The 16,495-nt window shown below is 42.1% G+C and overlaps 1 protein-coding gene across 16 annotated transcripts in view; it reads right to left on the bottom strand.

Annotated features, from left to right (window-relative positions):
* Window positions 1–16,495, bottom strand: part of dlg1b (discs large MAGUK scaffold protein 1b) — a 74,641-nt gene that overhangs the window by 45,156 nt on the left and 12,990 nt on the right. For all 16 annotated transcript variants that reach the window (XM_079570105.1, XM_079570106.1, XM_079570108.1 and 13 more), the window contains exons 2-3: window positions 14,814–14,945; window positions 7,332–7,477 (exon numbers count right to left, since the gene is read on the bottom strand). In XM_079570105.1, coding sequence (XP_079426231.1) covers window positions 7,332–7,477; window positions 14,814–14,945 — 278 coding nt within the window. The remainder of the gene's footprint in view (window positions 1–7,331; window positions 7,478–14,813; window positions 14,946–16,495) is intronic.

Raw genomic sequence — 16,495 nt, 5'->3', positions numbered from 1 at the left:
CAAACGTCCAAGCTGAGTTTTCCAGTGAGAGATTCAAGTTCATCTTGAAGTCCAGCATCAGAATAATCAGAGCAGCTGTAAAAATGCTGAAAAGATGCTGCAGCTCTGAAGATGTGCAGGCAGCTCCATCTGCTGGACTCTCAAAGCAACAGCAGGATAGAACATGGCATCAGAACGGTAACAATCGCTGAAATACTAAGATGATGAATTATGAAGGAAGTCAAACGTCCAGAAGACTAAATAAATGTCTGTTCCCCACTTCATATTGAGGTCTTCCCTCAAATGTGAACACTTCTAGACCGTTTTATACGCAGGTTCATTTCTACATCCAGGTCAAGATAAATATGTGAAGGAGGATTCTCTGTCCCCTCTTCTTTCTTCATGTTTCTGCGCTCTATAACAGTGGACACAAGGATGCACATAGTTTTGATAGTCTGCCACTTTCCTTGACACCATTCATTTGACATTTTGATTTAGTTTTACTCGCATATCCACAGGTTTGGGGCGAGTACTATGAATTAAAGAAAAAAGACAAAAAAAACTTAAACTGAACATAAAACATGAGAAACGTCATTAAAAAGTACAGATGGGTGCGAAGGTTTAGGCACCCCAGATCAAAATTTCCTGTGATGTAAATAAGGAAGCATGGGTCAGATGAAACGATCTCCAAAACACTCTGGCCTGTTCTACATTGATGTCATTTTGAAAATGTAACTGATGGAAATAAAACCAGATTTCTTTTCTTGTAGATCGTTTCATCTTCCCCTTCAGCGTCATTATTCACAGGATTCGAAATGTTGATCCAGGGTGCCTAAACTTTCGCACCCCACTGTCCACAACCACCACTGCCATGTCCACCTCAACCCCACACAACCATCTCCATCCCCGAACTGCAGAACATCTTCAAACCCATCTCCACCAGGACCATTTCCACCACGGTTTAGTAAAAAGCTGGACATTCCGCTGAGAATTTGTTGCTGATGCAATCAAGCATACCTCGTAACAACATGTAGCTGAACAAAGCTTTATGATGGTAAAGTTCAATATTTATCTTTTTGTGTTCATAAGTACGGCAAGTCTTTGTGTTGTGATAAAGTAGCAATACGAATGTTTGTTGTTGTCGGCAGTGCTGCCACTCGTGGATTCAAGGCTCATTTCTCAGCATTTTTTAGCCTTTTGACATGGATTTCTGAAAGATTGAAAAATTTAAATCTTGCCACATCATTGTCAACGAATGCCAACTCTAAAACAAGAAACCCCTTCGTCACAGAACCATCTCCTCCACCACCCCCACCAGCACAAACACCCGTTCCTGATTAAAAGTCACATGTCACAACAAAAGGTTTCAAAGAAGCAGCCATCTGGACTGGTGAAGATGAATCTTAGGCGAGAGGTCAAGTCCACACGACCGCTTATTGAAACCATTTTGTTTGATTTGCTCGGATGCTCTTCGTAGACGGTAAATGTGGGAGCATACATGGCGGGACGCTCATTGACTGCTCCCTCCCAACGAAGAGCTGAACAAAAGCCCTTTTCCACAAGTGCCATGGCCCGACAAAGCTCTACCCTGACCATGGTTGGTTCCAATATTTCGATGGCTTATGCTAACAACCAACTACACAAGTCAGTTGGTGCCAGACAGTACCATGAAAGTACCAGGTCTGAGATGTTAGCACCAAGTGGAGATGTTCAAACGTCAGATAGAGCCAAGTGGAGCCATGTGGGCACTAGTGGAAGACTTCTGTTTCGATCAGTGAAGTATGGCACTGTACTTCGCAGTAATTCAGGGGTTACAGCACAGATGTATTGACCATAAACATGAATTCACTGCAGCGAATGATGCAAGCTCCGTTCCAAAACGCACACGTGGCAGATGAGCGGCCGCTGTGCGCGTTGCGGAACAGAACTCTTCCCACGAGTTCCTGTGTACCATGACCAGCTCGGACAAAACCAAATGGACAGAAGTGAATGGAGCGGCACCCTGACATGCGGCACTGTAGACCATCTCTGAAGAGGCGTCTTTCAATGGGAGCAAGAGCGCTTCACTCTGCTCCACTGCACTAAACTTTAACAACTGACTGCGCTGTGATGGATTTAACTAGTGTCAAGCTAGCTTTGCTCAACATTAACTTCCCATCTCAGAAGAACAGCTGCCCTGGGGAAGACTGATGGAAGCACCAACCACTCACTAGCACACTGCATTCACCCAGGCTTCCTCGTGTTCCCAAACGGTCTCCCATCCAAGTACTGACCAGGCCCTTCCTGCTTAGGTTCTGAGATCTGATGGGATCAGGCAGAGGAAAGGCGGTATGGCCCTTTTTTGTAATAAAAGATATGTCTAAGTCCATGAATCCTCTACATAGATTCATTCTTACGAAATAATATAATCTAATCGGAAAATTGAGATTGATCAATATGAGAAAAAAACAGATTATGATCAAATGTTTAGCTGTTCCATCCAGCCCTGGTTAAATTGGACAAATCTATGTCAATTTCTGGTTTATGGCTGGTTGTCTCATCTCCCTCAATCAATCAAAGCTTTGGAACACACAGCTCCTCTTTTACGAAGCGCTCCAGAACCAACCATAGAGGCGGCCTTAGGTTGAGTTCAGGGAATGGATCTGGAAACTGCTCCATCCCGTGCTGTTCCTAACAGAAGACCTCATCAATCCATGAGCACTGGCTTCACTTACAAAATAAGTACACGATTGATTTTTGATTTTGCAGACGGCAAACACTGCCACTGACTCCAGGGAGTTACACAAAGTCCTAGACCATTTAATTGCGTTATTATGAAGTTATATTTAAAGTCCTTTATGAAAAGCCCACTCAGGAGACGGCCAGTGTCAGAGCAGCAGGTCAGGGTGCCATTGATCCATTGAGCACAAGCCCCCTCCTCACCGCCGCCACATGATGACGGTCCATGCGCAGTACTCACCAGCGTGTGCAGGATCTCGTGGAGGAGCGAGCAGTTCTGGGACCGCGGCGCGTTCAGGGACAAGGGGAAAACACACAGTCAAGCCAACAGCAAAGAACAGCTTAAGACCATGAGCTTTAGAAGAGGCAACGTGGTTTTCCCTCATCCGGAGAAATTCATCAAGAGGTCCAGTTCCCTGATGTAGAGCAGCCGACAGTCGACAGCTCTGGGGTCCACTTTTAGCTTTCAGCTTAACCTTGAATCAACAGAACTACTGCTGGATTCTGGATAGTCTGAAGTCACAATTCCACATAGCGCAGCATTTTTATCGGTATCAGCTTAGAACCACTGCCCTTCAGCAATTTAAACAAAGCCAAAAAACGGTAAGTCTCCATCTCTCTTATGGTTTCGAAATGATACACAAAAAATCTGCAACATAAAACATATAAAATAGGTGTACAAACTTGTGACCGATATCCAGCATGATGTTTCTCAGCTCCTCTGGGAGTTTGGTTCTGGAGATGGACCTTTTAATCGGCCAATAGCCGAAATTGTAAAATACCCAAATAACAGCCTGATATATTACATATGTCAAACAGAAATAGAATGACGACTATTACTCACAGCAGATGGTAGAGGTGCAACGGATCAAAAAAGTCACAGTTCCTCATCGTTCCTCGGATCAGCAAAAGGCATATTATCTCCTTCTTTTAAACACGGACCAATGACCATTAATAAAAAAAACTCTACTATCAATAATATTAAATGTATCAGACACAATTAAATAGCTTATAAACCTAAACTGTGTAGTCAATGTTATTTCAATAACAAGAATATGCCTAAAGGATTGTACCTGTATTCACAGGTTGTTGCTAAATGAGGCCTCCTCAACCCCACACACTCTGATCAAATCAGCTGATGTGTCGAGCGCCTGCACCCCCCACATGCACACCCCCATGCACGCTGCTTCGTGGAGAAGGACTTGTTTTTAGAAAATGTTTTGAACAAAGGGGAGCGGCTCCGTCAGCGCTGTGGGCGGGGCTTACCCACTTTACAATCTCTGTCAATCCTTCAGTGACAGCTCCAGTGTCTGAGTGTAAAACGTAAAACGCACATTTCCAACAGTCTACTCGCCGTCTTTCCCGCAGACTTTAGCGCTTTGATGTAAAACACAGACTGGCCCACACCTGTCACTGCCTCGTGAGAGCCTCCATCCGCATAGATGGCCCGACATGGAGCACTCTCAGAGCGGGGATGAACAGGGTCGGTGGCGCTGACAGGGGAGACGCTGAGCTGATGAGGATGCTTAATAAGCCTCTCTCATTATCAGCTGTTCTCAGGGTTTTGTTTTGTGCCCAGACAACACGGGACCCCTGCGCTCTCTCTCCAACCTCTTTCCTTCATCATTCAATTTGACAGAGAAGCCAAAATGTTCCCATTTACTTGACGTGTTCAAGCTCCTCCGTTCCTCCGCTCGCCATGACCACGCTGTGTGTGGACTGAACCTGCGCACAACTTTTTTTTCCCGTTAATTAATCCGCGGATCACGTGAGTGCCGCCCCGAAGATATTGATCCAAACGGATTACAGATCAATGATGATCCGTTGCACCACTAACCACCAAGTCAAAATTCCAAAAGGATTCAAACCTGTCATCACCGGTCATCTACATAAAATAGCCTTAATGTCAATGTGTGAGAACACAAGCACTAGTTTCACAATAAGTGAAAATACTATTCTTCATTTGAAAGCTTCGAATCTCCAGAGCCCCTGAGCTTTACTGGAGGGCAGGACGAGCAGGACTCGATTGTGAACAGACGCTGGGATTGTGGATTTCCAAACTGGTCTGAGCCTTAGACTCTGACAACCACCCGTGTGGGGCTCATTCTGATTGGATCATTTTAAAAACAAAAACAGAAAACCCTAGCCTTGACTGGAACTGTCACGCACTAGACAAACGTGTACATTAGTGTTGAACTTGTGCAGTGACCTGAGCCATAATCTAAACTGTCCCGGCTTCGTGGATCTCATGCTAACATCTGACACAGACCACTTTGCTTTTGCTTCTGTGAACTGTATAAAATAACTGGAACTGATTCTACAGTCTACAATCAAGCCCTGAACCAATGTGTCGGCCTCACCCCTCACAGTAGCCCCGCCCCTCGCAGTGGCCCTGCACACAGCCTGGTCAGCCTCAGACTGGGATCGAGTCTGAAGGAGCAGCAGCAGCAGAAGAAGGAGGCAGCTCTGATCTATTTTAATGCTCCCTATATTTAGCTCAATGAGTGACTGCACGGAGATGAAGAAAGACAAGTGCACACCTTCCCAGTTCAGATCAGGGAGGGAAAAAAACTTAGTGTAGTAATGGAATTGTGTTGCAGGCTAATGGTTAAGTTCTAGTCTGACATTTCCTGTAATTGAAAGACTACAATGAAGGAATAAATAATAAATCTATGCAGGGCGAGACTGGACGTGGTCAGACCTATAATAATGTGCCTGAAAGTGGTGAAGCCAGGAGGTCGGAAGAAAAGGGTGCAACTGGGGCCAACACGACGGGCTCGCAAAAACAAAAGGTCTACACGGAGCATAAGCCTGTAAGGTCGTTCCAATACTGATGCCTGTGTCGGATTATAGGCCATTACCGCATTTTACAGATGTCGGCGAGTATTTAATCCAAATTCACTGATCTGATACCATACGTTTTCTTAATAAGGACCCGTGTACTAGCCCAGCTGTTTACTGCGATTGATGAAAAGGTAGTATTGGAACAACGATAAATCATCAACCTGCCACGATAAATCCTCAACCTGCCACGATAAATCAACCTGCCACGATAAATCCTCAACCTGCCACGATAAATCCTCAACCTGCCACGATAAATCAACTTGCCACGATAAATCCTCAACTTGCCACCATAAATCAACCTGCCACGATAAATCAACCTGCCACTATAAATCAACTTGCCACGATAAATCCTCAACTTGCCATGATAAATCCTCAACCTGCCACGATAAATCCTCAACCTGCCACGATAAATCCTCAACCTGCCACGATAAATCCTCAACTTGCCATGATAAATCAACCTGCCACGATAAATCAACATGCCACGATAAATCATCAACCTGCCACGATAAATCAACATGCCACGATAAATCATCAACCTGCCACGATAAATCATCAACCTGCCACGATAAATCAACATGCCACGATAAATCAACATGCCACGATAAATCATCAACCTGCCACGATAAATCATCAACCTGCCACGATAAATCAACATGCCACGATAAATCAACATGCCACGATAAATCCTCAACCTGCCACGATAAATCCTCAACTTGCCATGATAAATCAACATGCCACGATAAATCAACATGCCACGATAAATCAACCTGCCACGATAAATCAACATGCCATGATAAATCAACTTGCCACGATAAATCATCAACCTGCCACAATAAATCAACTTGCCATGATAAATCCTCAACCTGCCACGATAAATCATCAACCTGCCACGATAAATCAACATGCCACGATAAATCATCAACCTGCCACGATAAATCAACATGCCACGATAAATCAACATGCCACGATAAATCCTCAACCTGCCACGATAAATCCTCAACTTGCCATGATAAATCAACATGCCACGATAAATCAACAGGCCACGATAAATCATCAACCTGCCACGATAAATCAACATGCCATGATAAATCAACTTGCCACGATAAATCATCAACCTGCCACAATAAATCAACTTGCCATGATAAATCCTCAACTTGCCACGATAAATCATCAACCTGCCACGATAAATCAACTTGCCACGATAAATCCTCAACTTGCCACGATAAATCAACCTGCCATGATAAATCAACTTGCCACGATAAATCATCAACCTGCCACGATAAATCAACATGCCACGATAAATCAACTTGCCATGATAAATCAACCTGCCACGATAAATCAACTTGCCATGATAAATCCTCAACCTGCCATGATAAATCAACCTGCCACGATAAATCAACTTGCCACAATAAATCATCAACCTGCCACGATAAATCAACTTGCCATGATAAATCAACTTGCCATGATAAATCATCAACTTGCCACGATAAATCAACCTGCCATGATAAATCAACCTGCCACGATAAATCAACATGCCACAATAAATCATCAACCTGCCACGATAAATCAACCTGCCACGATAAATCATCAACCTGCCACGATAAATCCTCAACCTGCCACGATAAATCCTCAACTTGCCACGATAAATTAATGAATTTACCATCTGCTACAGAAATAAAAAGTGTTAATACTGAAGGGTAAGTTGGGCCGGCAAGATTAGCCCTCACAACATTAGGAACTGCAGTGTAAAAGCAGTCGTGCAGTCCGATGCCACCCATGGTTGGTAGTACCTGTAGGCTGGTGCTCAAGGCCAGGGTGTCCGAGGCGACGCTGGGGCTGTCCCAAAGGGTGACCGGAGACACAGGCCCCGCCTCTTTCCCAGGGTCTGTCCAACGCTGGCTGTCTAATAAGGTCACTTCGTAGAACTCCTGGATATCTGTGGATAAGGGGAACAAGAATCTTACACTTTATCGGACCATCATAGGGAACTCGCTGATCCCACAGCAAATCATGTTTGGTTAAATGCCAAAACTGTGAACTTGGGTTCTGCTTTGGGCCCCAAGGCCACCAGGGGCCTTCATTTTATTGCAAATAATCTTCACAATCAGTAGAGACAGGCTGAATATGCAGGATTGCTCAAAAGTGCTTTTCTCAAGGGAACATTATAACACAAAAAGGTCATAAGCGTAAATCATGAACCATTTTTATTAAGCTGATGTGAATCTTAAAAGGAACCGCTTTTACAAACTGAGATATGTTCTTACCTGAGCATAGACGAGTTGATTCCTACCTGTCTGGTCTTTGTGCGTGCCCTCAGTCACGCAAATGTTGTTAAGCCTCCACTAGCAAAGGTATAACTCTAAACTGCGGTGAAGTTAGGAGCTACCAAGCAGTTCCACATTTTCCCTACTTAAATACGGTTACAGGAGCCTTTACACGATCCAAGTCTAGTCACACAAAATGAAACATGTCAATTTACTATATTATATTAGGGCTGCTCGATTATTGAAAAAATAATATTATTTTTGTCATAATTGAAATCACGATTATTCAAACAATTATTTGTTGCCTTTAAAAAAATCCATCAAAAAAGTGACAAAAATCCATCAAAAAAATTACAAAAATCCATCAAAAAAGTGACAAAAATCCAGCAGAAAAAAGAAAAAAATCCATCAAAAAAGTGACAAAAATCCAGCAAAAAAAAGACAAAAATCCATCAAAAAAGTGACAAAAATCCAGCAGAAAAAAGACAAAAATCCATCAAAAAAGTGACAAAAATCCAGCAGAAAAAAGACAAAAATCCAGCAGAAAAAGACAAAAATCCAGCAGAAAAAAGACAAAAATCCAGCAAAAAAGTGACAAAAATCCAGCAGAAAAAAGACAAAAATCCATCAAAAAAGTGACAAAAATCCAGCAGAAAAAAGACAAAAATCCAGCAGAAAAAGACAAAAATCCAGCAGAAAAAAGACAAAAATCCATCAAAAAAGTGACAAAAATCCAGCAGAAAAAAGACAAAAATCCAGCAGAAAAAGACAAAAATCCAGCAGAAAAAAGACAAAAATCCAGCAAAAAAAAGACAAAAATCCAGCAAAAACGTGACAAAAATCCAAAATCCAAAATTTTGGAAAAAAAATGTGAAAAAAAATTGTGAAAAATTTTTTTTTGGAAAAAAAATAAAAATATATATAATAGTTTTTTTGCGATTATGCTTATTTTGTAATCGTTTACTGTTGTAATCGAAATCGTAATCGGATTTCGATTAATTGCACAGCCCTATATTATATTGTAAGACGTAGTAATACCTTACGAGCACTTCGACGTCCGCGCAGTAAAGTCGAAGTGCTCCTAATATTAAAACGCCTTACGACATAGTTCCCCTTTTTATCCGCTTAGAAAATCGACATGTTTAATTTTGTGTAAAGCAAATTGGATCGTGCAACATTTCAGGTAACTGTATTTAAATAGGGAAAATGTGGAACAGCTTGGTAGTTCCTAACTTCACGCAGTTTGGAGATATAGCTATGCTAGGAGAAGCTAAATGCTAACAACATTTGCGTGACTGAACACACGCACAAAGACCAGACAGGTACGCATCAAGTCGTCTAACAAAAGGTAAGAACATATGTCAGTATGTAATAACAGTGGCCTATGGCTTTACCAGGACATTAGATTATATTCATTTAAGAAAGAAGCCTCAAGTCTGAGCTAACAAAATGATTCAGAAAATGTATTGCATTTTCCCATGAGTAGAAGTGATAGTGTCAGTGTCTCTGGGGAAAGATCAAACTTTTTATTTTCTGATCAATAACCTTTGACCAGAATAAGATAGAGGACATAAGTCAGTTGATGCGTTTCCTGAGACTTTGAGCTTCAGTCTGACACACACAGAAAGGCAGCAAAACAGCTATGAGGAAACGGAAAACATGTGACGACTAAACAAAACACCTCTGACTGAGATTGACTCTTATTTTACACATGCAACCGAACAAGTAAAAAACACATGGTAAGGTTTGCTTTAATCATGACTTTCCAAATCTAGTCTAGTTTTGGCTTTGATTTCGTGCCATTTAACTCGTGCTTTGACAGTTTGATTTAAAACAGTTCTTTTAGATTTTGTTTGAATTTAAAACAGGGGTATTAAGCTTTTTAGAGCTTTTTACCATGTTACAAATGTTCTCTCATGGAAAACATTTCTGGAGTTTTGTTTTGAGTCACTTGCGCATCTTTGTGTAATCTTTGAATCTTCTCCAGTGGCTGTTTTTAGCAGCGGCGGCTGATCCCAAAAAGCTCCACCTGACACCCAGCTCACAGGTTCACTACAGCCACACGAGTCGCACAGACTTTCTGACCCTTTATTGAAACAGCTGCACAGTGAAGGGGAGCAAGAGGAAAGGGTGTGGGAGGGGCTTATGTGAATATCAGGAAGTGAAAGTGATATTTTGTTTTTTGCATTTTCTAATCAACAAAGTATAAAGGCCAAAGCACACGAGACGCTTTGATGAAAAGCCTGCGGTGACGCACGGTAACACAAAACCCCACGTCACAAGAAAAACACCTTTGTACTGTTCTGTGAAGGACGGGGAGACGCTGTAGACGCTGTTTGGAGGGATGAAGAGAAAGAATCGACAGAACTCCTGCAACAGTCTGAGCAGGTCAACTCCTGTGTCGCCAACTCGCCATTAACCTCCAAACAAGAGCCACATTTGCTCCGGCTCTGGCAACACTGACATACATGTCTCATTTTATTCATGATGAGTGGCAGAATCCCATGTTTCAAGCACTGCACAGTTTCAGTGCGTGTGACACGGCACATGCACACGTCAGATACCTGTGTTCTTAAGACAGTGATAAACATGTGTTTGAGATTATTGCATCTGCAAAAAAAACATAATACCTGCTCTTTAATGGGATGTATAGTTACGTTATGATATGCAATGAATTGGTTTTGGCAATAGGTTGCATTCACGGAAGGTTACAATACGACTTTAAAGGAGGGGCAGACTGATCGACTGTCTCAAGAAAATCAGATACAGATAGTACAGATACAGAGAGTATTTATATTTTGTTTGGCTTTAGTTTGTCTCAAGCAACTACATTTATACAACATCTCCTTTAACTTAGCAGCTTTTTTTTTTTTTAAGGATCTGAATTATGCCATTTTAGCCATTCGAAAGTTAACTATAGGTATATACATTGTACCTCTACCACTATGAAGTACTCATTTTTGTGAGAAATATCAGTATTTTCTGGAGGTATTTTCTAAACGCGGAAGACAAGACACTTGGATTCAGTTAACTCCGCCCCCTCTCTCTGCCCATGCAACTTTAGCAGTAGTAGAAATATAAATACACAGCAAAAAGTGAAGTTACTTCACAATGCAGTTATAAGGAGTTGACATATGAAACGCAGCTTCATAAATGATTAACACGTGTTTGGATTGACTCACCGTCGGGCGTTTTATTGTGGGAATTGCGCCGGTTATACCAGTTTAATCCACTTTGGTTCTGGCCAAGGTTCACCAAGCATCCATCAGTGAAGTGACAGTCACAGACAAACACTGTTTTAACTAAGAGTCACTGAATCCCGGAGAGAAAGTCCAACTTCTGGAGAGTGGCCTCTTCTTTAGGAAGGTTTAATAAAGTCCTGAACCTCTCGTAGCCAAACGCGCATTTTCTCCGTGACATTATTGATAGGTAAGAATAAAGAACAGGTGTGTCTGTCCATAAGTTAGAAAGAGCTCCTTGGAAAAGTGGAAAGGAGATCTGCACAACTGTAAATGCTCACCGGTGTTTATTGTTCACACCGGCAGAGTGACGTTTCTTAGCCCTTCATCAGACAGGTTAGAAAGAGCTCCTTCTCACAACTTTCGGTGCAAACATGACATCTGTTCAGACACTTATTATTTAATAAGTATTATTTTTATTTTTTTTATTTTTTTTGCTTTCTTTCTTACAACAGAAATAATGAAAAAGCTGATTTATAAATTAAAATCAGGCCGTAAGGCATTACATTACAGACGCCTGGAACTTCCTTGTTCCAATCTGACGTCAGATGGGAACAGGTCAGTGGTTTTCCAGCAGGATTCCGGAGGATCGCTCAGAACTGTGTGAATGAAGCCAAAAACACTCTGGGGGGTTAAGGATAAGGAAATAACACAACAGCATGGTTAAAAGCTCCAAAAAGTCCATTTTGCATGATATAGGCCCTTATAATATTTATCCTTTTCAAAGCGATGCAGCAAACAGTTATTGAAAACCGCCCACAAGATGCAGCCCTGTGAAGTAATGAAATGTCCACATTTCCACGCGGTGTCAAAGGGTCAGCGTGGTCCATTCATGAGGACGCAGCGCTGGAGTGTGTGGAGATGGATCAAACTGGAATAGGGTAGGAGCCGGTGCCCATCTGTTGGTTTGGTAAAGACCTCGCGTGGGGCTGCACTGACTGGATTACATAGACGGATTACAACATGGGACTGGAGCGGCCAGATTGGAAAGTGTGTGGAACAAATCTACAATAAGGTCATCTGCAATATTCCACGCTAAAGGAGGACCGCGGCCAAACGCAGCTGACGTAGCACTGTCGTGGCACATCAGAGACAGCACCGGTCACTGTTGGCTTTACTCTCAGGTGAGCTGCCGTCTCTGGAAAACTATTCTGTCTCACTCCTGCCTCTCTGAACTGGCTATTACAGCGTTGAGTCTAGCGCTGACCCCTGTTGGTCATTTAGTCAACTAACTGGTCTCAGTCCACCTCACTGTACAGTGCAGTGTAGTGGTGAGTGCAAGAAATGAAACAGCCTGAGAGGAAGTCTGACACAGAACCACCTGTGCAGAGCATTTCACAATAAAGCTTTACGTCCATGAGTTAGCACAGAGCCGTTTAGCCGACATCGTGCTTTTAAAAACTCTGGTAACGCTTCATGTTACAGTACCCTTGATTAGGGCTGGGTACCGATCGTTTTTTTTATATACCACTACTTTAATGATACCTGCTTTTCAGTACTGGTGCCTTAACGGTACTTCTTCCGATGTCTATGCTATTTGTATTGAAATAAAATATTGTGTATTAAAAAGTATCATTCAGGAGATTTTCCTAAAACAGCACAACAGAAAGAACACAGGTCGCAGCAGCGTCGCCTGTAACTTTATGTTTTTATAGCAGAATTCCCACTAAAGCAGCGATAAAAGAAAGAAAGGACATTATTACCTCCTGAGCTGCAGAGACAGATCCACATCAGGCACCGTTTACTGAAGATAAACTTTTCTAAACTCACTGAGCTGTTCCACAAAGTGAAAGCTCCACATGTCAGAGATCTGTTACATAGTGAGAGCGCTCACTCTGTCACTAAATGTTCCAAAAATGGCTAAGGCAGAGCGAGTGCTCCCTTTTTTTTAACAAACAATCTCCTGGAGTTGGAGTTTAGTAACAATAACTTCAGGCTCTGCGGGGCTAAAGCTAAAGGTAAAGCTAGTTTCTTATGCAGTCCTGGTTTAGTCCTGGTTTTTAACCAGTTTACTGGTTTGGTCCTGGCTCAGACCGCGGCTCTGCCATCTCTGATAACGACTAAAGTGTTAGTAAGTTATAGCTTTGCTTCGCTCTAAGAAAACATCTGTATTTGAGCTGAAGCTGCTCATGAGTTCAGGCTTTTTTAGACTCACTGCTGATCCTGGAGAGAAAAAGCACTGAAAAAACAACAAAAAAAAGTTTTTTGATACCGCCCCCTACCAGAGCTTTTCGGTCAGTACAGTTTAATGTACCCTGCCCTACTCTTGATACATTGTACTTAGCTAAATTTAGTACTATGTAATGTGCACTGTAACAATGTGTAATAACTTGTGCCTATAGGTTAGATACACAATGGTATAATATGTATTTGTAGTTTGTAGGTACATAATGTAATAAGACATAACCTAACAAACCTAACCTTAAAGGAATAGGCCACCGTTTTTACATATTAAGATATTTCTTAGCTCACTTTAGTCGAGTTAATATATCCCCGTCTGGTCTTTGTCCGTGCGCTCTGTCACGCAAACGGAGCACATACGCAGCCTCTCCCACATGTCACATAGCTCCAAAAAAGCTCACGATAGAAGCTACCAAGCTCTTCCACGTGTTCCCTATTTAAATAAAGTTACGTGAAGTGTTTTCATGTGAAGTATATTTACCCAGAAATGTAGCATGTCGATTTTATAAGCAAATAAAAAGGGGGACTATATTGTGAGGCGTAATGATACGAGGAGCACAGCGTCCGCGCAGTAACTCCTAAAGACTTCCCCCGCTCACTTCCGTCAATAACCTTTAGGAGTTACTGCGCGGACGTTTTACTCCTCGTATCATTACGCCTCACAATATAGTCCCCCTTTTTATTTGCTTATAAAATCGACATGCTACATTTCTGGGTAAATATACTTCGCATGAAAACACTTCACGTAACTTTATTTAAATAGGGAACACGTGGAAGAGCTTGGTAGCTTCTATCGTGAGCTTTTTTGGAGCTATATGACATGTGGGAGAGGCTGCGTATGTGCTCCGTTTGCCTGGCAGAGCGCACGGACAAAGACCAGACGGGGATATATTAACTCGACTAAAGTGAGGTAAGAACATATCTTAGCATGTAAAAACGGTGGCCTATTCCTTTAAGCCATAACCCTAAGGGTCTTGTATCCTATTACATTATGCACCTACAAAGTACTAATACAAGTTATCAGATCCAAAATATCCATATGGGTTGGGCCCTAGTTTACACAGACTTAAAAAGAGTAAAAATCACAGGAGAATGTAGTATTTTTGATGTGATAGTGTTTTGTACTTTGTGAATGTCATTAATATGATTTGTGTCTCAGGACAATTATCCAATCAGAAAGCAGCATGAGCTCCAGATCCTGGAGTTTAAACCAGTTTGGAAATAAACTTCCTCAGTCCCAGATCCGGTCCCGGTGACGTCACTACAGCTCAGTAGCAGAACACTGGAGGTTCTTAGCGTTCAAAATTAGGAATGGCCTGTGCTTGTGTTCATGAAGCAGCTCTGAGCAAACTAAGTTCAGCTGTAGCCCCAGTCAGGACATGCAGAGGACGAGATCATCGCTGTCCACTACTTTTCGGGATGCACTGTGGGAAATTTTGGGCACCACCAGGAAATGGTGTGACCAGAAATGATGTAAACAGAAGACAATAAGAAGTAATAAGAACGGGCTCCTGAACATTTCCCGAGGCCACTGTACAAAGGTTAAACAGACCATATGTTGAAAACCCATTGGCAGTGGAAGTGGTACCTATGAGAGCCTGGAAGAGGTTGCTCTGGAAGATGTCGATGACCCGCTGGATGGACAGGCGCAGGGCTCGCTCCTCCGTGTGCTGCAGCCTGGTGCGGTACTCCTGCAGCAGCACCAGCGCCCTCTGAGCATCTGCAGACCACACACAGCACATTGGTCAGCATCAGGAGCTCTGACAGCACATTCTACATGCACGACTGGAGACTCAAGTGTGTTATGTGGGTCCACTCGTGTTGTAGAGACCTCAGCGTCAGGGTTTTACGTGACAAGACCCCACGCAGACTTTGCTCTGATAACATAACATCAATCAAAAATATTAGACATTTAAAATAACACCGTCTTCCTCTTTCATTTCCGTGTCTTTGGGGGGAGCCTTTGGGGGAGCCTGACTGTCACTTTAGGAACCATTGCACTGTACAACACACCAGCCTTCTTCAGGAGGATCTGATTGAGTCCCCGTTTAAAGAAGGAGCGTATTGTTCCCATCCTGCAAGCCGGTCTTTCTTACTTTCTGCTCTAAACCAGGAGTGTCTGGGAACAATCCCGAAAACACATTCGTAACACGTCACACAAATGTAGAAGACTCTCTCAAATCATGTATCGTAAGCACTTGTGCGAAGGTCCCATGTTTGAACATCCCAGGCCGGACGTGGCCTTCATGTTCTCCCCGGGTCTGCATAGGTTTCCCCACCACTAAAAACATGAACAAAGAGCTGCCAGGTTTATCGATATCCAATTACAATCGAGGCTTTGACTACTGCTAACTTAACCTCAAGAGTCTGAGCTTAGTCTCTGGCATTTGAGCGATAAAAGTCACCGATCAGAATTGCAGAGCCTCTGATCTCAGGTTCAGCTGCAACAAATAATAAATAACAAATAACAAACAAGGACTGAATAGACTACTGTTGTCACAATATGGTTTATTTCGGTTTGGTCATTTACAAATGATTCAAAACATTCAAAACATACAAGTCAAACAATGAACACAACAAATGACCAGGCGCAGGCAGAAGCTAAAGCTTATTGTGCCTGCCCTTCACTTTTAAATCATGAATGCAGCACGTTAATGGTAATAACCATACGTTCACTGAATTAACACAGGTGGACCATTGTCCGCTCCAGAAGCATATTTAATAAATTTTCATTCTGCCAAATATTTTTCCATTATTATTCTCTTGTAAGTATTTTTGAACTGAAACAGAGACGTAGCTTGTTTTAATTCATTGCAGCAGCTATTCCATAATTTAACTCCTTTGCTTGATAGACAGTGTTTTCTTAATGTAGAATGTACTTGCGGTTGATTAAATATATATGTTCCTCTGAGATTATAGTTACTTTCTCGCTGGGTAAACAATATTTGCAAGCATTTAGGGATTTTATTTTGCTTAACTTGGTAAATGAACTTTGCCGTGTACAAATCGACTAAGTCATAGAACTTCAGGATTTTTGATTGGATAAACAGTGAATGACTTGGTGAATTGTAAGGTGCATAATTGATTAATCTGATGATCTTCTTTTGTAATAGGAAAATTGGATTGGTTCCAGTTTTATAAGTATTTCCCCAAATCTCTATGCCATACGTTAGGTACGGTGTGACAAGAGAATCATAAAGTAAATGTAATGCTTTTTTGTTCAAAATATATTGCAATTTATACAAAATTGCAACAGTTTTGGATACTTTC

This window comes from Gobius niger (genome assembly GCF_951799975.1).
Source record: "Gobius niger genome assembly, chromosome: 13".
Taxonomy (NCBI): domain Eukaryota; kingdom Metazoa; phylum Chordata; class Actinopteri; order Gobiiformes; family Gobiidae; genus Gobius; species Gobius niger.
The sequence above is the reverse complement of the archived record's forward strand: the minus strand, read 5'-3'. Positions and strand labels throughout refer to the sequence as shown.